This window comes from Asparagus officinalis, chromosome 4 (assembly GCF_001876935.1).
Source record: "Asparagus officinalis chromosome 4, Aspof.V1, whole genome shotgun sequence".
NCBI classification, from domain to species: domain Eukaryota; kingdom Viridiplantae; phylum Streptophyta; class Magnoliopsida; order Asparagales; family Asparagaceae; genus Asparagus; species Asparagus officinalis.
In genome coordinates this window covers 32271078-32294121 of record NC_033797.1, presented here as the reverse complement: position 1 = coordinate 32294121, position 23044 = coordinate 32271078, and the positions used below count along the sequence as shown (strand labels likewise).

The following is a 23044-nucleotide window of genomic DNA, read 5'->3' as shown; positions in this document are numbered from 1 at the left end:
CATGTGTGAGGAATCACACATATGCTTCAAATTTATAATATACTTTTAATTTCAGAGACAAATGCACATTTTTCGCTCTTCTTCAAATACTTTCCGAGCTCTTCACATGCTGAAACGTGAAGTTTCATTCATAATAATGAGAACTAATACTTTAGCGCAGAATATAGATGAAAGCGGAGGCCTTCTATCAAGCTCTATTGAATAATTTAGATATGCATCAAAATAAGAACTGAGATAACGTTAGCTATCATTTATGAAAAAAATAAGAAAAAACACTGATGCCTATCCCATACACACACACACACACCAAAACAAACAAAAAACAACCCAAAGTTAAAAAGAAACCAAAAACTTGTATAAACGTACATATGTATCATGATGCATGTCTTTGTGCCCCATCTCCTACTTTTGAATTCCAATAGCATAATGGTCATTCATACTACGTGTTCCTATGGGTCCTCTCCATACAACAAATAAACAATACTATATATAAAACCGAATGTTATATTCTCTACGAAACCCATATTACTTCAAATGAATGCGAGGCTCAAATTGTCAAATTTTGTAAAAAGAGTATAGGTAACAATCCAAATAGTTTTGTCTAAAAAGATCAAAGCAGTTGTACTTATTTTATATGAAAATATATCAGCTTTCAATTTTGAATGTTCAAACGTCAAATTTCATGTGTTGTCTACCTTTCTATGGACACTGGTATATCTGCGGCAATGACCTGCTATGATCAAAGTAGCTTCAGATAAACTGTGGGACAGGAGTAATACTATATATCCAAGCAACGAATTGAAGCAGTGCAAACGCTGAAATTGCTAGTTGAATATTCTTTTTTCTTTCAAACCGATTAATCGAAAGAAAACTCAACCTGAAGAAACACGGAAAAGTCGGTAACAAAAGCAAACGTTTTACTACCACATCCAAAGAATAACTAACTGCTTGATTTCAAAAAGTTCCATCAAACTGCTGGTACATATTCACTGCAGGATAGAGGTTAGCTGCTGGTCGATGGAATCCTTTCGCGAATGAAGACTTGAAAACGTCTTTGCAGATGTTGATGCGGTAAATCCACTGTTAACGAGTATTAAATCTGCCATGCCTGCGGGTATGATTAGTAAAGGCTTCATATAAGAACGAGGAATGAAGAGAGGGTACTTCTGTTAAGTGCACACTAAGTTAAAAGAGTATATACTACTTAAAAAATGAATGCAGGTAAAACGAACCAGTAGTTGCCTCTTCAAGAAAGTCAATTGGTTTGTGATATCACACAACCTCCTTATAAAATTTGTATGTTGTGCAAGCAATAAATCAGGAAAATGACAGTAGAATGATCACCAGGAAAGAGAAAGAGAATTTATTGACATATTTATCACAGTTCAAAAAAATCCAACTGTTGATCAAAATCAGGACACTCTTTTGGTTACAGCGGTGACAACATCATAGCGGCTATTCTGGTTGTGAAACAAAAGAAAACATTAGGAAAGAAAACAGATCGGGTCGTTGTGTTTTCTTCCTTTTTTAGTTTCAAATACAATTATTTATTTTATACATAACTTACAGACTGTTGATCCTTTAAGTTTCATAAGAGGAATGACTACAGAGACCTGCAGGTCTGCTAGTAAAATGTCAAACGAGGACCAAAAGAGAAGTACGTACGCAAACTGCAACAAATATACAACGAAGACATACACACACTGCATGGAAGCGATATGTCGAGGCGGGAAATCACCATACACTGTAACTGGAAAAGGGCCTGAACAGCAGAAAGGATATTTGGAATTACATAACTTATATGCAAGTGTAAGAAGCAGGTTATAAAGATAAGCTCAGTTCAAGAAAGGAACTAGTTATAGGCATGTGAAAATTAGTTCTGTCCTACTTTGGAGAGAAGATAAATTATTAAATTTATCGGACTTAAAAAATGGAATCGGATAGATACACATGCATTTGTCTTAGTATAAGATATGCAATGATATTCTTATAAACACCGGTTAGCAATTGTTGGAAATTGTGGTTAAATCTGGAATGAAACAGAGAAATTTTGATGTGCTGTAATTTTAAACTTTTTCGGTTCACTGTTGTGCGTTTGTGAAACGTTGGGTTTAAAACAATATTTGGCTTACTCCGGTGTAAGGATCCCAAGGCTAAACTGCTTCCAGGAACAGCAGTACAGGTGTGCACCAACCTAGTACTGTTAAGATCTCTTCGATCTATAAGACCTTTCGGTCAAGGTAAAGATCTCATCGATCTCAGAACCTTTCGGTTCAAAACATTTCGGTTTCAGGACAAGTTCCTGCGGGCACAGTTTCTACAGCAGCAGCACAACAGCAACAACGTCAAGATATCCTTGATCCGACGTTCGTATTTCAAATTCGCACTAAGAGCTGCCCAAGGAGCGCTATTTATAGGCCTCTAAGGCCAAGCTCAAGAGTTACCCTCAATTAATGTGGCTGTTACAAATCATAATGGCAATTATAATTGTAACAACAATCCATTAAATTGATGTAAATGTTGTTGTAACTGCTGCATGCAATAACTCCTGAATACGAGACAATCAATGGACATGTTACTACGAAACGCGAGGGTCATGTCTAAGCAAATCAGACGAACATCGTCTGTAGGACATAGTGGGGTTATGGTTCCTAATCTAGGGTTGCATTCTCTATTCTCTTAATCCCCATCTAAAGAGATTCTAAAGGAGAGACTCTCAAGATTAGAAGATCAAACCCTAATTCAGATTCGTGAATATTCTTCATGGATTCAGGTATTGCTTCCGCTCTCTGTTGTGTTTATTCTCTTTGAATTAATCATGGTTTTATGGATTAGATCTCAGTTTTAGATCTAACATTTGTTAGTTCTAGAGCATGTTAATCAATATTTTTTTATAAAGCATAGATGAAGTCTATATAATTTTTTCATAAACAAAAGTCTATATAATTATATAAAGTTTAATTAATCAAATCAAGATACAAATAAAAAATAGTTAATCAGAACTAAAATCTAAGAAGGGTTGTGGTCGTAAAATATAGTTCAAATGGTAAATGATTCGAGGTTGATTATAGATAGTCCCCAATTCAGATTTTAGCACTATTCATCTCAAAAAATGTAGTCACTTCTGTTAAATAAAACTTTACTCCTTTCATTGAATTGATTTCCACAAACAAATACATAAAAGTTTTAAGCAATAATTTTCTTTGAGTTACATGCAAAAGAATGCTATTATCAATATTGAATTAATTTTGATAAAATTGTTCTTTAAGCATGTGTGTTATACACGTACTTGTGATCTAGTACTGTTATATAAACATAGTGGGGGTAGTAAAAATTGGATGAATGGTGGACACTTTCCTCCTTCCTATTATAATTTGGAGGGTAAAATGATAATTTTATAAGAGATATTTTTTTACCTTTACTTTCTTTTCATTCTTATTTCTAGAAGATTCTAAATCATGACACGTGAATACAAATTAAACTCACATAATTAAGATTCTAATTTTTCAAAAGAAACATTTATATTCCATCTTTTCGTTTCTTTTTTTCTTTTTTATTTCTATAACATTCTAAATCATGAAATGATAAAGCACACAATTAAATTGCAATATCGCCGTTTTTCTTTTTTTATTTTAATCACTTACTCTAATTATATTATCCTCGATTAGAAAACTACTCCACAAAATTGTGTTAAGGATAGATTTAATTATTAAATAACAGTTTAAGATATATTTTCTATGCAGCTCTACAATAAAATTGCATAAATTAAATCATCATCAAACGATTAAATAAAAATATAAAACTAAATATATTTTTAAACTTGCATCGCATCGTGCCAATGTGCTAGTTATTATAATAAATTGTTATAGTTCGTCATCAACTCTTTTTTTTTCCTTATATTTGATGACGTCCAAATGCTCATATTTCAAATTTACATCCCAAAATCTATTTAGTTATTTTATATAATAGTAAAAAATTGACCCAAATACCATTTATTTTCATTGTAATTATACGTACTGTATGGATCAATGTAGATCAGCTAGAATTACTTATTTCATTATAATAATTAATGAATACACAGTACAGAACTGAAGCTAAAAAGTTATGAAGGTTGGTTTTCATCAAAATCTCGTTCACCTACAAAGTGGGGGTTGATATTTGATGATACTAACAATTTGGAGGTTCCAATATGGTTCCCATATTTTTTAATTCGGTCCGGGCTACTTATCTATGCTGGACTAAATTAAGATGAAACGCATGCCCCGAAGTAGCATTGTAAAAAGGTGAAACCTACGGCCCGAGATTTACGTTTGGGAGGAGCTCGATTTCGGGATTGCTCATTAGAACCCGAGTGCTCTAAGCGAGGGGCCCCTGGTTACCCGGGAAAAAGAATAGGGGTCGTTGACCAAAAAATGATGCCCCCCGCCGGGTCCAACTATTCACACTCCCAAACAGTAACTTTAGGCTGTGTGAGGACTAAATTGCCTTTCTCCCAAACCAAAACAGGCCAAGTCCATTCCAGAAACACCCTCAACATCAAAAGGGCATTTTCGACAATACAACTCCCAAAATTACTGTTTGAGAGTGGATATAGCAAACATGCCCCCCGCCCGTGCATCACTTTTGAAGTTGAACGCCATTAATTAGCTAGATTGTCAGGCGTCTATATGCAAAAATCCCAAACCCCCGAAAACCGACCACAAACTGCTAACTTCTCCCTCGTTTTAAAAAGATCTCTTTTTGTTACCTCCGCTCTCGTTCACAAGCTGCAGCTTCGCTCTCGATGGCCGCTCTCGTCTCCTCGTCAATCCCCTCTCTCTTCTCCCTAAACCCTAGAAATCACAAAAGCAAACCCCTCCATTTTTTCTTCTTAAATCCTAACCCTAATCTCAACAATCCTCATCGCCTCTCCTTCACCCCTCGAAACCCTAGCTCCTCCCCGCTCACCATCCTAACCCCTAGAAAACTCAGAGCCAACACAGACGAGTGGGGTGAGAAATCGGATCCTGAACCCGAACCCGCATCCAAACCCGATCCGCCGAAGGAAGACGACGAATGGGACAAGGACTCGTCGCCGTCAGCCAAGATCACCGACAAATGGGGCGAGAAATCGGATCCGGATCCAGAGGCGGCATCGGAACCCGATCCTCCGAGGGATGAGGATGAGTGGGGGAAGGAAGCGAGTTCGGGCTCCGAACCCGAACCCGAACCCGAACCCGTACCTGAACCCGAGAGTGACAAGTTGGGGGACTTAAAGAGGTGCCTTGTGGATAATCTCTACGGAACTGAGTATGGACTGAGAGCGAGCGCTGAGGTTAGGGCTGAGATTTTTGAGCTGGTAAGCCAGTTGGAGGCGGAGAATCCGACACCGGCGCCGAACGAGACGGCGGAGTTTCTTGATGGGAATTGGATTTTATTGTAAGTTTTCCGTTGCGTTTTACTGATTTTAGTTGTCTAATTTGAAAAATTGCGTTGCTTTCTAGAGCTTGTGAAATGTTGTGATTATTACATATATTAAGAACACTTGAAATCCACATGAAAATGGCGATCTCTTGATTCTCTTGATATGCTAGACTTGGGCATTCTCTGAGTTTCAGTTATATATGTAACGTGTGTCTGTAGGTGTTTGTTTGATTATGCGCTAACTTACTGGTTCACCTTTAGTCTTATTTTTAGGGTATTTGCACTATATCATTGTTGAACATGAGTGTTTATAATGTGAGTTCATGCCATAATTCCAGCCTGATACTCCTACTAGTAACCGCAGCAATCCAAGATGCATTTTTTTCCTGACACTATTGTAATTTTCATGGAAGCTTGAGACTGGCTTGTGATAAAATTAGGTTTTGCTAGACATCATCGGACTTTTCTTTTAGCTACTCGAACATATTAGGTTTGGGCTTTTTTTGAGCTTGTTTATTGGAAAGAATTTAGATAATCTTGAGGATGGATTCTTTGCATGGAAAAATAGAAATGTAGTTTTAGTTTCATTGTTTAAGAAACAATAGAAGACAATAAGGTTTAGTAATTATTGGATTTAAAAGAAAATCATGATTCATGTTAAAGATTAGGTCATTGGAATAATGATTCACCTGCTCGTATTTATTGCCTCTAACTTTTCTTTGGCTGTTGAAGTCATTTTGTGATGAATACAGACTTTGACTTTTAAATCTCTGTAATGAAGGACAACTGATTACAGTATATGATCATCATCAAAGTTTTGATTTGTAGTAGCAGTGGCGATCATGTAAAACCTACTACCTATACTGCATGTTCACCACAACTTGCAGTATTCTTTTTACTTGATGCATACTTTGGACATGAAACTTGTAGTCGTTTATGCTATTTTTTGTGTTCTTTTTTATGAAGGGACAATAACACAAGTATACTTTTCTTTTTTGAATTGTTTTAGGTACACAGCATTTTCTGAGCTTTTACCTCTTGTAGCGATTGGCACTATACCTTTGCTGAAGATAAAAGAGATATCTCAACAAATTGACACCAGAAGTATGTCGATAATTAATGCTACAACTCTCTCTAGCCCATTTGCTACTTTCTCTTTTAGCGCAACGGCTTCATTTGAGGTTCGAAGCCCATCAAGAATACAGGTATTTACCTTCTTACTCATTAAGTATTTGACAGTTATCTTGTCTTATGATCTGGCTCAGCATGTTTTATAGTTCACTGGGTAAGAAAATTTGTGAAGATTTTGGTTGGTGTTCTCACTATAATTATGACCTTTCACAAAGTTGACATGTCAAGTGTATTTTGAATAATATTCTTTTGTTGTTTCTCAATACAAAAGTAACTTCCTTTCGCACATTCTGAAAACTAATTGATCTTAAATCTTTTGAGCACTTGCTCTTGTACAGTTGATGATGCTTCTTAGTGCATGTGGAATACTAGGTTTGCCTGCATACTTTTATCTTAGTAGTTAGTTCTAAGTACTTGTAATATGTTAAGTAAATTGAACATCAGCTTAACTTATCCATGATTTGAGATGAGTGGTGCATTCAATCTTAATGAGTACTTTACAATCTTTTAGAAAATTTGAGCGGGGTTTATGCGTGTTGTCCATTTAGATATGTTTGGCCCAGCTCTCCATCCTTGCCTGGTTGACACTGATGCTCTCACAAATTTGTCAAATACTGTGTTACAGTATTCATCTTATTGAGGCTGCACGTATGAATCATCTCATTTCAATAATGAAGTAAAATTAAGCAAATTCAGTGGTTTATTAGATTTATTTTATTTGATTTCTTATTTTCTGCTTGAGCAATAGGATCATGCATGTCGTAGATACATACATCATTGCAATAATCAGCACAGAGTATATAAAGCATATTGAGCTTCAGAACCTCATAGCATAAGGGTTAACACTCAAGAAGGTTTCCTCTATCCTTCTTTTAGCTATAACTGGCAAAGTGTAAAGTGTTTCCATGCACAGAACAGATTGACAGAAGTAAAGCCACTGCATGTGCCATACATGCCATATGGGAAATATAAAACCATAGTAACTAAACCAAATTGACATTTGGAAGATTACTTTTCATGATAGTATTTGAATTGATGTTGAATGCAGATTATATTGTTCTCAAATAAATTGACAGAATTACCATTATAAGTAAGATAATTATTCTGATGTTTTAAGAAGATTGTATCGTTTGCAAATGTAATTTGATCAATATAATATCAAAAGATATAAAACTATTAAAGCATAGCACAATCACATTTATCTAATCTAAATTGTTTGGTTGTCGATCACCTGTATGCCTTTTAGTGTGAGTTGACTGAAGATGATATTTTCTTTCTCCAGTTAAATCTAGTTTTAAGCCTGATGGAAGACATTGTTTGTTAGACCTTAACCATTCAAGAAACAGCCCAAAATTGTGACAATTTTATTTGATTAGTAGAAGGCCTTAAACCTAATCAGTATAACATTCACTCGTATATCTTTCATACTTTAAGCACGGAAGGCTGATACACATGGTTATTTGTAGACACTGGAGAGGAGAGACTGAGACAAATAGAGCTCTGCCAGTCACTTTTAGGGCATTTTCCCCCTCAAATCTTACATGGATCATTTGATACTCTCTAGGGGCCAAAAGATGGGAAGAGAAATTCCATTTCAACAATCCATTCTGTAAGGTGCTATTTAAATTTATCACCAGTTGCTTGTGCCACATTTGTGATTGGAGAAGAAGCCCAAATAGGTTGTTGAGATGTATTATGGTGAGAGATAAATGTGGCTTGGAAGGTTTCACCTCAAGTTAAGGCAGTGGTTCACATTTTTAGCTCAAGAAGGTGGATTGGTGGAGTCTAAGTTCCTTTTGAGCCTGTTTTCCTAGCTATCCAATTAATAAAATTTGATCCCTTGACCATTGTTTATAAGGTTAATGGAGAGTCTGGTTTAAGTACTATGGAAGTGGTTACTGTAGTGGTCTTCTGACTTGGCAGTTGGCACTTGGCACCAAGTAAATGACATTCTTGAACCACTCAAAATTCTCTTCCATAATGTTGGCTTCAGAGCCGGGGGTAAGCATTGCAACTCTTCTAGGTATTGTTTCTAACATCATCTGGAAAATTAGATTATCCTTTGTATTAGTCATGTATCTATTGGCCTTCTTTTTGCTCACAGCTCCGAAAGGATTGGATTATATTGGAAAAAGTCCTGCACAGAATTTCGCGCAATTATCATAAGGATATTTTTTGGTTAAAGATCCCTGGAAATACATACTGTCCAAGTGGAATAAAAAAATGGTTGAACTTCATTTCCTTCAACTTGACCAATTTCGTGGGAATTAGAACTCGAGGAGTCTTTCATAAAAGGTAATACAAAGATGCGGTTACTTGGAGTCTCCTTTTTCGTTGATGCGGGGTTTGAGTCTATTAAGCTCTAACATTTTCAAGATATCAGAAAAGAATGTTGGACCGATGGATGTCAAACTACTGGTTGAAAGTTCTAGTAAGTTTGTTCAATAGTATGACTTGTAGTAGAAGCTTCTAGTAACTTTCTTCAGTGCTATAAGGTGGTAGGATTTGGTCTGGTTAAGCATTGATTTTGACCTTGGATGAGAACTGACTCCTATAACAGTATGTACATACAGTTGTTCATGCAACTGATTACAATGGTAGTAAGTTGTAGTTATGCACATCTGCACATAGTGGCAAATGCTATAGAGGAGCATATGTGATTGACCAGTGAATATTAGCATATGTGATTGACCAGTGAATATTATGATTATGTACTGATCCCTGACAGTGGAATGTAACGTAGAGGTGTATGTAATTTAACAGGATAGAGACTCCCTTGGAATTTGGAAGGGAATTATGACTAGCAAATTAGAAATATCGAGGTGGCAGCATTTGCCAGACTTTGCATGGGACTGGTGACCTGTAGTAAGTTGGAAATCTACAGGGGGTCTGTATTGCAAAAAATTGAGGACAAAAATGAGCGTTAGATTTGAGAAGTTGTTTCTGCGGAACGATGTTATTAAGCAGTTGCACATGACCAAACTTCTGAAAGCTAGTCTGGATAGTGGATACCTGGCAGGCAATTGGTGGTTCGAATTGTATATTACTATAGTGTATTTTAGGTTATAGACATTCAGGCTTATGTAATAGGTTCTTATAGATAAGCCTAATGGAAATGATATTTTATCTTGAACTGGAAGATTCATGCTAAAATGGTTCTGCATGCAACAATCACCACATTACTGCTAACACAGTATCTCTTTGGCTGGGGCACCTAAATTTAAAAACTGGAAGTCACTGACTGACACCATTTAAGGTTCTGTCTTTATACTAGTGTTAGTTAGCACTCATAGTCCCTTATTTATGACTGTTTTATATAAACCATGAACATTGATGATAAATATATTGACATGATTAATTGAACATGGAAGATGAAGTTTATAAATCATCAGACTCAATCAGTCTTATTTAATTCCCATCAAATGGGGTCAGCTAATTTCATCTATGTGCCCAAATGAGTGTGAGTTCAGAGTATTTACTGGAGAGAGCTGCACATAATCTTATGTTCTTAACAGGTAGATGAGAGCTTTGCTTCAGTTTGGTAATTGTATTTAAATCCAAAGTGCCATGCAAAAGTGAAAGAGCCTGCGGCCAAGACACACTGTCACATTCTACCAGATAGAAATGTGCAGTACTTATGCCGATTACAAATTATGTCATTGGAAATATTTGCAGACTGAGGAGGCATATATTTATGCCTAATTAGAAATCCAAGTCATGTCACCTAGCCCGCTCTTAATCTTTGGTTAGGACTTTGCTTGATATTTATTTATTGGTCAGAACTATTTTCATCTGAACAGATGTCTAATACCACAATTTCACCTTCAGACTTGCTGGTCTTTATCTCCTAGATAAAGCTCTTCACTCTATTGATTCCAGTTTCAATTTCAAAATATGTTCTTACAGAAATTGAACGAGAAGCATGTAGTTTATCTTATTTTCCCTCACGATTACATTAGATAATGCTTGCTATTCTTCATCTGGAACCAAGCTCCTTGAATTTGGACAATCCCATGCTGAAATTACTTGGTTGGGTTTCTGTTGCTTCCCTCCAGAAGGGCAGTCTATCTGTATTACTTCTGGTACATCAATAAATGAATATTGCTACTATATGTTTTTCTTAAAAGAAACTGGTTCATAATGCACCTGGGTTTTATGCAATGCGTACTTTTGTTCCTTGAACTTTTGCCCACATATATGTTCCTCTTCACCTTCAGCTGGGGGGATCTTTAGATATCTGCTCTTCTATTTAGATATACGATGATGTTCTCTTTCAAAGAAAGCTAAAATGTGGCATCCATATATTCACTAATGCTGAGTATTATAAGCAGGTGCGATTCAAGGAAGGAGCATTCAAGCCTCCAGAAATATCATCCACTGTAAATCTCCCTGAAAACATTGAAGTCTTCGGGCAAAAGATCAGCCTGTCCCCTGTTCAGCAGTCACTAAACCCTTTGCAGGAGGCTGTTGCCAACATCGCACGCAGTATCTCTGGTCAGCCACCACTCAAGATTCCCATTCCTGGAGACAGGACGGCATCATGGCTCTTGACGACTTACCTCGATGCGGACTTCAGAATTTCAAGAGGCGACGGAGGCTTGTTTGTGCTTGCAAAGAAAGGGAGCCCTCTGTTGGATCAGCTTTCATGAAAATAACTGTTGTAAATATATGCATGTATTCTTGTCATTTTTGTAGCTTGATCATTCCACAAGATGGTTGTATTCATTTGAATTGATCATGCCAGATTTTTTGGCAGATGTTGAAATAACTGCACTATGATATATATATACAGCTCTTTATGCAAGATAGTTGACGTTTGAAGGGAGAAATCATTCGATCTTGTATCCTCTGCAGAAAATACGTATACTTGTAACGGGGGGAAAACATAAAAGTTAGCTGAAATCAATTTCATCACTACAGTTTTAAGTGGGGAGGTCAAAATTCCATTGCATGGATATATGTATAAAGATATAGTACGGAACTTATGTTACGAGTTCACCCGTTTCCTTGCAAAGTAAAATGTAAGGCAAAGTGGAAAGGAGAAATCTCTGTGGGGCTGAATATAATCTCAGGCCAAGTACAACTCCGCAGAGTGTATAAATAAGAATTATCTCAATATTTATTCTCATATTTTAAGGAAAAATAGAATGAGAAAACAGCTATCCAATAGAGAGGCATGTGATTCAAACTTGGACAAGGTTTCGGTGCGCGAGATCCCTGCAAAATACGTGGACAGCGGTGATTAGTGAAGCTGTGTTTTAGTCCCACATCGCTTGGAGAGGTGGGACTCCCTTCTACCGAGGGCTTTCAAAGGCGTCGGGCCTCGCCAAGAGGAGCCCTACGCAGCTGCGTGGTGAGCACAGAGCGAACTATTCTTTCGCCTTTTACTAAAGAATACCGTGTGCTCTCCACATTTAAGCAGCATACGCCACTTTTTGGAGGGTGTCCTTTTAACAAAAAGGGCCCTAACAATTCTAAATTGTAAATTTTATCATTGAATTTATCTCTACTGTGCCAATGAGGAGTTCAATTATGATGTTTTGATGAGACTTTTTTTCTACGTGTGTGCATAGGGGCACGCTTGAAGAAAACTAAGCAAGCCCTTATTACTAACCTACATGATTATGAAAAGGAGATCAATTCGGGTATATTCTATAATTCAAAACAGATGAACATCATTTTATAAGTTTAAATCTTTTGATTTGCGTAATTAGCCTAAAAAATATACTCTACGGGACATTTGCAAGCGAGTGTAATAATTTGTCCTTGAATTTTGCTAAAGAAATATCAGAAATGGGGATACTTCACTTTCTGCAATCACGATGGATCTGAATGCAATCGGTAGAGCATCGAGAGAAGCTTACCATATTCGTAAATCTAGTCGTCTGCGGCAATAATTTTTTCTAGCACTCAAATTGCATTAATCTTCTGTTAATTGCAAATACATCTCCTGTAATGCGGGGATTGATCACTCAATATCTCTCAACTTTTTTATTAACATTCGGACCTCCTCGTCTCATTGGAGATATCTCACTCTTATCATTTATCAAAAGGGGAGAAAAATTAACCAGCTACCTTCATGCTCCTTAGGCTTAATTGCACCTAAACATCCTATGGTTTCCTCTAAGGGGCTGTTTGGTTTGTTTCCTTGATATAGAGAAATGCAATTCCATGTAAAGAAACACAAGTTTTGAGTTTTCCAAACTTTTTCAAGAAATAGATTTTTTTGCTTTGGTTCGCACATAAAAAATGGTGGGAAATCAATGTATTTATTTTTCTTGTGTTTGGTTCGCATAGAAAAAAAAGAAAACTTTTGTAAACAGAGCAGAGAAGGAAAAAAAATCTGACGTGGCAGAGTTTTCATTAATTTCACTTGGTTGGGGAAGGAAATCGGAGAGGGAAAAAAACTCTTAGTTGGCAGCGATTTCAGCAGAGTTTTCCCTCTTCCATTCGAACGAACCAAAGCGGCACAAAGAAATGGACGGAAACAAGAGTTTTCCCTCTTCCATTCGAACGAACCAAAGCGGCACAAAGAAATGGACGGAAACAAAAAAGCTGATGTGGAGGGCTAAAAATCTGACGTGAAATGGACGGAAACAAAAAAGCTGATGTGGAGGGCTAAAAATCTGACGTGGAGGGGTTTTCTAAGTTTTTCACCCCTTATAATAGCGAACCAAACAGCCCCTAATTTGAACTTATCCTCAATTATTTTTTGCAGCACTTATATATTATAAAGTTCTTAAAACTTAAGCTTAATACTCCAGTTACGCAAATTAACAAAAACAATTACCACCCAGAATTCTTATGTGATATTCGCATACTAATTTTAGAACATTTTGACTCTTAATTTTAGTTAGATTTATTGTTAAACCTACCGAAATTCTATTTTAAATAGTATTAGGGTAGATTTAAGTAGACTTATGAAAGTTTTAATGGTAAATTTGACAAAATTAAGAATTAAAGTTCTAAAATCAGCACGACCATCACGCAAGAATTCTCAAGTGGAAGTTCTTGCATTTGCAAAACTGAGGATATCTCGGTGTAAATTTTAAAAAATTTAAACAAGTGAAGGTATAAGAAGCAAGGGAAACTATAGGGAATTTAAGTGCAATTAAGCCTACTTTTTATTTAATCTGCTCACATGTTATATGTTAGGAACATTATAATTAATTTGGATTCTGAATCTATTTGCCAGGATTAGTGGATTCACTAACTCAATTGATTAAACACAATTTAACTTCTTATCTAGATGCATTTTTGTCAGTCATACCGAAAAAATTCCCCAGGATCTGGTTCATGACCATTTTAGTTGGGACAGATTCTGCATGTGCCAAATTATTGTAAAATATTAAAAAACGGTTCATAAATGTAACAATTCGAGATTTTCTTTTCTGATCCGAGGAATATTTCTATCTGCTCAAATGCAGCAGTCGATAGGTTTCTATATAAAAATCAAATACAGCCGCTCAGATTGTTCTTAAAATAGGTGATACTAGAGCATCACTTTGAAAGCATTAGACGTTTCTCCAATAAATAATAGAGACTAAGGCCAACATACGTTACCACAAAATATAAACAGCACTCCATAAAATGTTATTTTGAGCGGTTTAGTCATAAGCAATATACTACAAAAAAAAAAGGTTTTTTTTTTCTTCCTTAGAAGCGACCTATTTTAAAATAGGTCATTCTATAGAAACAACTTTTCATTTTCAATTTGTACACAAACTATCTTCTTTAAAGGGTTTTTGTTGAACTTAACCACCTGATCCCAATTTTCAACTGAGTTTTTTTTTCAATAATTGAGCCTACTTAAACTCAATTAAGAATCAATCTCTCTAACATACCTCAAATTTAACAATTAATTATTATCATATCATATCATATCATATCATACTCCATTTAAAAGTACGAGTTCGGAAAATCTTTTTTAGACAAATATACCCCTTTATACTTTGAACTACCTTAATAATTATTAGTTAAAAAAAACTTTGTTTTCTTTCATGCACCAACGTGGCCAAAGATACAATTCCCTTAGGAATGAGATATTATTTTAAAAATGAATCATACTCCCTTTTATTATATTCTCTATTGAACTTATTATCACACACCTGAACTATCTGAACTCGTGATTAAACTTACATTCTTATCTGTAGACTCACCCACCTGCACCCGTAATACTTTTATTATAATAACTTTAATAACTTTATATATAAATCTCTGATTGAACTTCAAATCCTAATAAAACTCTAATTATGACTATTATCCTATCACATGCAATACCTCATGCCTATATATGAACCAAGAAATTACACAATTTTCATAGTAACTTCATCTCCTTTAACATGTAAGTGTCTTTTTTATTTTCAATGATTATTCTTTAAAAATATTGTGTCTTTGATTTAATGGTGATGGTGATATTTGTTTTACATTGTAATTACTTTTTATGGCAATTGATATTTTTTAAAAAATTACTTCAATTTTCATGCAGAATTTAGAAGATTAAAGATTTGATTCTTGCAAGTTCTCCCACCGATCAAGGTAAATCTTCATGTTTGATATTTTCTAACTGTGTGTGCTCACGCGTGCGCATGCATTTGCATGCTGATAGGTTCGGATTTTTTTTATTGCAGCAGGTATTCATATGCACACATGTATTGATAAATTTATGATATTTTCAACTAGAAATCTTTATGAACGCATGAAGGTACATGTTTGTGTATAAAAAAAATGCAGGCTTTCATCTTATTGATTCCTTGGGCAAAGGATACGTAGGCAGTCATTTTGATGCAGCCGATTTGGTGAGCGACATCGACATTTGGGGTGAGTGTTCACACTCTCATTTGGGTCTCAGCATGTGAGGCATTTGTTTGGTTGGTGTCGGCTCAGTTTTGGGAAAACTTCGCCGAGGTGGAGAATTGTGGAGAAGAATTGGAAAAAGCAGATTTTTGGTCATAAGTCGACTCATGCACAGGCATAAGTCGACTTATGGTAAGTCGACTTATGTTGGTGCATGAGTCGACTTACGTTCTGCTCTGGATTGTTGGTTTTTTGCTCTGCCAAGTCGACTTATCAGGTCTGATAAGTCGACTTATGATCTCTTCTCCAGTTGCTGTTTTTCGCTCTGCCAAGTCGACTTATGCAGACTGATAAGTCGACTTATGACGGGTTTTTTGGAAAGTTCAGGTTCCTATTTGCAGTCTGTTTGGGTTTCTGTTTTGGTATAAATACCAATACGATTTGAGGGTTTTGTGAGGAGAGTTTTGGGGTTTTGGAGCACAGAAAAAGAGAGATCTTTCTGAGCTATTTGTTAGGGTTATTGGTTGAGAGATTGAGAGATTTGTTGGTGAGATTAGTTGGTTCGTTTGAGCGATTTGTAATCTCAATTTGTACTCTCCTTCTCTATTAGTGAAAACCCACCCCCTTCTTGCCCCGTGGACGTAGGCAATTTGCCGAACCACGTAAAACCTTGGTGTTTGTGTTTTGTTTGGTCTTTCTCTCGGCGTTCGTTGGTTTGGTTTCTCAAAGCATCAGTCACAACAAGTGGTATCAGAGCACGGGCAACGCTTGGGCTATTTGGAGGAGTAGATCGCTTTGGAAGTTCATCTAGGGCTTCGTTTGGTGATAAAGGTGGGATCTTTTTTTGTAAAAATCTCGTCTTTTTCAGTTTGGATCTATTTCTCGTTTGTTTCCGCATTGGTTTGGTGGTGCCTTGAGGATTATGGCCGAGAAAGAAGGAGTTGTGGGCAGTACTTCCGGCGTGAAGACCGTCCAAAGCTTGAATATCCACTCAATGAAGATTGATGTGGAAAAGTTCAATGGCACAAACAATTTTGGACTTTGGCGATGCGAAGTCATGGATGCGCTCAACGCGCAAAATTTGGAAGATACGTTGGAGTTGGACGGGAAACCGGACAACATTGATGAGAAGGTTTGGAAAAAGATGAATCGAACGGCGTGTGGTGTGATTAGGTCTTGTCTCACTCAAGATCTAAAGTATGATGTGATCAATGAGACTTCTGCAAAGAAGATTTGGGAGATCCTTGAGAGCAAGTATTTGACCAAGAGTGTGGAGAATCGCTTGCATTTGAAGAGGAGGCTTTACCGCTTCCAGTTGAAGAAAGGAACCTCCATTGGTGATCACATGAACCACTACACGAAGCTTCTTGCGGATTTGGCGAATGTGGATGTTAAGATTGAAGATGAGGACAAGGCGTTGTTGCTATTGAGTTCCTTGCCTGACGAGGAATATGAGACCTTCGTTCTTACTCTTATTAATGGGAAGGCATCTCTTTCGTATAGTGAGGTCACCGCTGCACTTGTGAATTATCAGCTTCGAAAGAAGGATAAGGAGACTTCGTTTGAGCCGGTAGCGGGGGCGTTGGTCGCAAGAGCAAAGGGTCCAAACCGTAGTGGGAGGTCGCAGTCTAGAGGGGCACATCTTGGAGTTCGTAAGAATCAATGTGCCTTTTGCAAAGAAGATGGACATTGGAAAGCCGATTGCCCAAAGTTAGTTGATCGAGCCGGGAAGAATAAGGGAAAAGCTATTCAAGCTTCAGAGGCGAATGTTGTCAAGGCTAGTGGCAACGATTCAGATTCGGATTCTTCGGGCTACTCGTTATCTGCACTGCCGTCAGTTTGTGTTGCCTACTCTACAGAGTGGATATTGGATTCGGGTGCTACATACCACATTTGCCCTAGGAGGGATTGGTTCTCCAGCTTTCAGGAGTTGGAAAGAGGGGATTTCGTGCTCATGGGGAATGATCACAAATGCTCTATTGGTGGTATTGGTACTGTTCGGATCAGGATGAGTGACGGGGTGATTCGGGAGTTGGTTGGAGTGAGGTTCGTTCCTCAGTTGAAGAAGAACATCATTTCACTTGGAGCTTTGGAGGCAGCTGGCTATAGGGTGACCTTGGCGGATGCACGCTTGAAGGTTACATTTGGGTCCATGATTGTGATGAAGGGCGTCAGAAGAAGAAATTTGTATTATTTGCACGGAAGCACGGTGATTGATAGGGAAATGACGACTTCATCAGATTCGGCTAGACTGTGGCATTGTTTGGTGCTGGGGTATATGATTGGTAATACCGTGCATTGGTTGTTGAGGAGTGCTATGACCTGCAGATTGAAGTCCTGTGAGCACATTAGGATGAGCGAGACCGTGGTGGAGTTTGGCACTTCTATCCATCGAGCGAGGGGTCTTTTTGGAGGTGTTCAGTCAGGCATTTGGGGGCCTTCCAAGGAGGCATCATTGGGAGGTAATCGTATCTTGGTTTCCACAGTTGGTGATTGTTCTAGGCATTATTGGGTCGCGACCAGTTCCCGTTGGTGTAAAGTCCTAGAAGTCAACAACAATTGGAAGAAGTGTATTGGCAGAAAGGTAACTCATTGTTTCAGCTTTGGTAGGGGTCCTTTCTTGCGTTGGTGCCGAGCTCACGGCAATAGGAGACACTTCATTGGTGTGGAGACTTTGGGGCGACGAGATGAGATGACAGTTTCGATGGGTCGTTCCTTTCTGGAGGAGGATCGGCGTTTGATGTCGAGCATTGGCATTGGTGTGCGGGCTTCGACATATTTGGGTCATCTTATGCATAGGTCGCCGACTGCTGCTTTAGGAGTTATTAGATCTGGTGGAGCTGCTTCAGATTTTGGGTCGCGTCGGATATTTGGATACCCAGCATTTGGTCACATCGTGGATGTGAGATTGGATCCGATTGCGCGTTTGGGGTTCGGAGGCTCAGTTGATTATCGTTTGGGAGCTTCTGATTTTGTTCTGAGCAGGTATGTCACTTTTGACTCTCGGCAGGTGGAGAGTGTTGATCAGGTCATTTGGATATCGCAGCAGGTGGAGAGTGATGCTACTCCACGTTGGGTGGAGATTACTCCACATACTCCAGATCATACTGCGTCATTTGGGATTCCAGCTAAGGTGACACAGGTTGGAGATCATTTGGTTTTGGATGCAGATGATGGATTGGTTTTGGATTCAGTTGCAGCTGGTAGATATAGTTTGGATATGGCCATTGGTTTACCTCAGGTGGAGGTGTTTGATTTGTCTCAATTTGGGGTCATTGGGAATACTATCAGTTGCAGATCGTTTGGTGATATTGGAGAAGAGTTGCAGACTTTTCTATTTGATTGAGGGCCTTTGGAGGCCGTTTGGGTGAACTACGTGAAGGCTTGATTCCTTGGGCAAAGGATACGTAGGCAGTCATTTTGATGCAGCCGATTTGGTGAGCGACATCGACATTTGGGGTGAGTGTTCACACTCTCATTTGGGTCTCAGCATGTGAGGCATTTGTTTGGTTGGTGTCGGCTCAGTTTTGGGAAAACTTCGCCGAGGTGGAGAATTGTGGAGAAGAATTGGAAAAAGCAGATTTTTGGTCATAAGTCGACTCATGCACAGGCATAAGTCGACTTATGGTAAGTCGACTTATGTTGGTGCATGAGTCGACTTACGTTCTGCTCTGGATTGTTGGTTTTTTGCTCTGCCAAGTCGACTTATCAGGTCTGATAAGTCGACTTATGATCTCTTCTCCAGTTGCTGTTTTTCGCTCTGCCAAGTCGACTTATGCAGACTGATAAGTCGACTTATGACGGGTTTTTTGGAAAGTTCAGGTTCCTATTTGCAGTCTGTTTGGGTTTCTGTTTTGGTATAAATACCAATACGATTTGAGGGTTTTGTGAGGAGAGTTTTGGGGTTTTGGAGCACAGAAAAAGAGAGATCTTTCTGAGCTATTTGTTAGGGTTATTGGTTGAGAGATTGAGAGATTTGTTGGTGAGATTAGTTGGTTCGTTTGAGCGATTTGTAATCTCAATTTGTACTCTCCTTCTCTATTAGTGAAAACCCACCCCCTTCTTGCCCCGTGGACGTAGGCAATTTGCCGAACCACGTAAAACCTTGGTGTTTGTGTTTTGTTTGGTCTTTCTCTCGGCGTTCGTTGGTTTGGTTTCTCAAAGCATCAGTCACAACAAGTAGATGACCATGTAATTAATGAGTTCCAACTAAACTTGATCTTATCCACGTCCTAATACATCAAAGTCAAGCCAATAACTTGCTTTAGATGTTCACTGGACATTTCTTATACCCGTAACACAATTTTTTCCGAAAGAAGTAAATTCATAACACAAATTCAACCCACCTACACCCGTAATATAATTCAAATTCTAATAAAACTCTAATTATGACTATTATCATATCACATGTAATACCTCGTACCTATATATAAACCAAGAAATTACACAATTTTTATACTAACTCCATCTCCTTCAACATGTATGTTTCTTTATTATATATTTTCATGCATAATTACTCTTTAGAAATATTGTGTATTTGATTTAATGGTGATGGTGATATTTGTTTTACATTGCAATTACATTTTAAGGCAATTTAATTTTTTTTAAAATAACTTCAATTTTATTGCAGAATTTCGAGGATTAAGGATTTGATTGTTGCAGGTTCTCCCATTTATAAAGGTAAATCTTCATGTTTGATATTAATGTAATTTAGATTTATTTGATTATATATTTAATTTGATTAAACCGAAATATAACATAGATACATTTCCTCTTCTTTTTTTTAAATTTAACCGATTAAAAGATGAGAATGAATCTGTAGTTGGTTTGAATTCTTGATGAGGGTTTTTTTTTAAATTTAACCGATTAAAAGATGAGAATGAATCTGTAGTTGGTTTGAATTCTTGATGAGGGTTCTCCTTTTTTTTAATTGATTTATCTCTCTGTAGTTGGCTTGAGTTCTTCTTATTTTGTGGCATGAGAGGTTAGTAGGATTTTTCGCTCTTTGGGGTTGGATTTAAGTCTGTGATTTTGATGAGTAGATGGTAGCAAGTGTACATGTGAAATAATTAAGGAATTGGAAAATTTTGTTATTCTTTGTTCATAGCTTGTTTGGTCTATGAAAACTTTCATTTCATAGGTACGCTTCATTCTCATAGATATATTAGGCAACTTACAAAAATCGGTCTATGAAAACTTTCATTTCATAGGTACGCTTCATTCTCATAGATATATTAGGCAACTTACAAAAATGCAAAAGGATCAAGGAAAATACTAAAACTAATTCTTGCAGACGCAAAGGTAAAATAAAATTATTTTAAATATTATATTGTTTGCCCAACGTTACATCTGATCATATGAATATTGCTAAATCTCATTTTCTAATCGGTAAATTATATTAAAACACTGATAACTATCAGAATGGCTTTTTTTGATGTTTCCCTGTTTACATATAGTATATAGATTAGTATTAATTAATTATATTTTCCATGCATTGATCTCTGGTGTTAATAATATTTGCAGGGTAACAAAATACAAGCAGTGATGTACGGAGATACTATCGAAAAGTTTATAGATATACTTCAAAAAAATCAAATTATTTTCATTTCAAATGGAGAAGTGAAAGGAATAAACCCAGCTTTTCCAAGTATCCACAAGTCACTTGAATTAGTACTAACAAAAAACGTATCGATCAAAGAAGTCAAAGAAGCACCAACAGGATTCCACCTGGAGAACATATTTAACAACTTTGTCCCATTTGAAGAAGCATTTTCCATGAAAGATGCAACAAAAATTAGTAAGTAATTACAAACTTCTTACTTAAATCTTCAATACAAAATGAGGCATTAATCTATAGAATCATAATCTTTTTATCAAATCACTTGCAGATATTCTCGCAATAACAACTAATGTTAAGCCGGCGATCAACTATATTACAAGACACAACAAACCAGACACTAGGAGGAAAATCACGCTTATGGATATGAGGTATATTCATGTTACTTATTTCCAATATCATAAGAGAAAAAATATTAACATTCTTTCTTTTTCATATGCAGAATGGAATGCTAATGCGTGCAACTTTATTTGGAGATTTGGCTACAAATGAAGGATCAATTCTTGAAACAGAAATCAAATATAAACCTGTAATAGCTTTAACAGATTTTAAAATCTCTATATATCAAGGTACATAAATTATTGCTGAAATTCTTATTAAAGATAGCTAAACATAAAATTACTCCTATAATTTTCTCATTTTTGCAGGAGATACAAGCATATCGTCGCAAATTATTTCAACATTATGTATCAACCCAAAAATAGAACTAGCTAGCGAATTAAGGGAATGGTAAGCAGAACAAGCATACTTTCATATAACCCAATAATGGAATATTATTATTTGTTAATATAATATGCATGTTTCAATTGGAAGAAGATGCAAAAGCAAAAGGATCTCCATCGACGCTTTTTAAAAATGCCAAGGAAATTCATATTAGTGATATTATGCATAAGTCACAGAATTCTATACAGGTATAATATTATATACATATTCTTATCTACAAATTTAAATCTAACTAAACTTTGTGAATATACAGGCACGGTATTGCACATTTAAGGCAAAGATAACTACTATTTTAAATAGGCTCGAGCCATGGTTCTATGCTTGCAAAGGCTGTGACAAGAAGGTTGATAAAGATGTTAGTAAAGAGTGTCTGAATGACAAATGCCGCAGAATCATTGATGACCCAGTACCAAGGTTAAGTAATATATCTTTTTTAATACCATGAACATATTAAAATGCAATACTAATTGTCTTTAGAAATTAACAATGAAAAATACAGGTACTTAGTTAAGATTCTCGTGGAAAATGGCACAGATAATGCAAGAGTAACACTCTTTGACGCAGCAGAAACTCTTATTGGATGCAAAGCATAAACATTCATTACAGAAAAGAAAGAGGTAATTCCTAACTCTATTCAAGTAGTAAATTAGAAAATAAACAAATTCATAAGTATTAATATAACATTTGTTCTCATTGCAACAAAAAAATAATCAGAGTCCATATTTCCAAAAATTTGTTTTGAACATCAGAAAAACATTCAAATTCCTGGTAAAGTTAGATGAAAAGAAAAAGGATGAACGAGGCGAAGGCAATATAATAGCACAAGAAATTCAACTCCAGTCTGATATTACAATCGACATAGATGATGAAGATGCTACTCTAGAGTTGCCCAGAAAAAAGATAAAGGTGGAGAAAGATTGATCTCCGTTCAATTAGAAATTTTCAAGAACAATATTTTTTAATCATTTTATATAACAACTTATTTTTTTATTACAATTAGGAATTTTTATAAGGTATTTTCATGCAGAGTTATTAGTAGTTTTGTATGCTTACGTGATTGCTTACATCACATAAAATTATACTTTGATATTTAACCATTTTACTATATTTTGTTATTGTCTATGGATAGCACAGAATGTGATCAATCATTTATGATATAAAGGTGGCCTCTTTTAACTAATTGGCAAAGAATTATTGTTGTGATGAATTTGCTTGGGGTTGTCACAAACCTCAATATTCTTTGTTTTCAAAAAAAAAACTTGGCTTACTAATTATTACTTGTTAAGATTGTTGTCATGTTGAATAAGAGGCCAAATTTGATCAAGATTTACTTTCATACTTTAATTAAGTTCCTGTTAGGTGTTGTAGACTGTC

At 36.4% G+C, this 23044-nt stretch overlaps 2 protein-coding genes, 1 long non-coding RNA gene and 1 pseudogene across 6 annotated transcripts; 3 read left to right on the top strand and 1 right to left on the bottom strand.

Moving 5' to 3' along the window:
- Positions 751-4640, bottom strand: LOC109838462 (annotated as a pseudogene).
- On the top strand, positions 4730-11338 carry LOC109837124 (probable plastid-lipid-associated protein 3, chloroplastic). Its single transcript, XM_020405223.1, has 3 exons — positions 4730-5418; positions 6413-6608; positions 10866-11338. The coding sequence occupies exons 1-3, from the start codon at positions 4784-4786 to the stop codon at positions 11181-11183; spliced, it is 1149 nt and encodes a 382-aa protein (XP_020260812.1). The 5' UTR covers positions 4730-4783; the 3' UTR covers positions 11184-11338.
- On the top strand, positions 15020-21009 carry LOC109836673. Its single transcript, XR_002246049.1, has 3 exons — positions 15020-15072; positions 19961-20010; positions 20854-21009. It is a non-coding gene; the product is annotated as an uncharacterized LOC109836673 (long non-coding RNA).
- Positions 21462-23044, top strand: LOC109835879 (replication protein A 70 kDa DNA-binding subunit B-like). 4 transcript variants are annotated; one of them, XR_002245717.1, is made up of 5 exons: positions 21462-21516; positions 21595-21676; positions 21924-22084; positions 22170-22287; positions 22420-23044. XR_002245717.1 is itself a non-coding variant. In XM_020403861.1 (4 exons), exons 1-3 carry the CDS (start codon positions 21745-21747, stop codon positions 22261-22263), a joined length of 369 nt encoding a protein of 122 aa, XP_020259450.1. In that variant the 5' UTR covers positions 21531-21744; the 3' UTR covers positions 22264-22287; positions 22420-23044. The 4 variants fall into 4 exon arrangements, 2 of the variants coding, with proteins under 2 accessions (XP_020259450.1, XP_020259451.1); XR_002245716.1 differs by having other exon boundaries at positions 21595-21858; XM_020403861.1 differs by lacking the exon at positions 21462-21516 and having other exon boundaries at positions 21531-21858.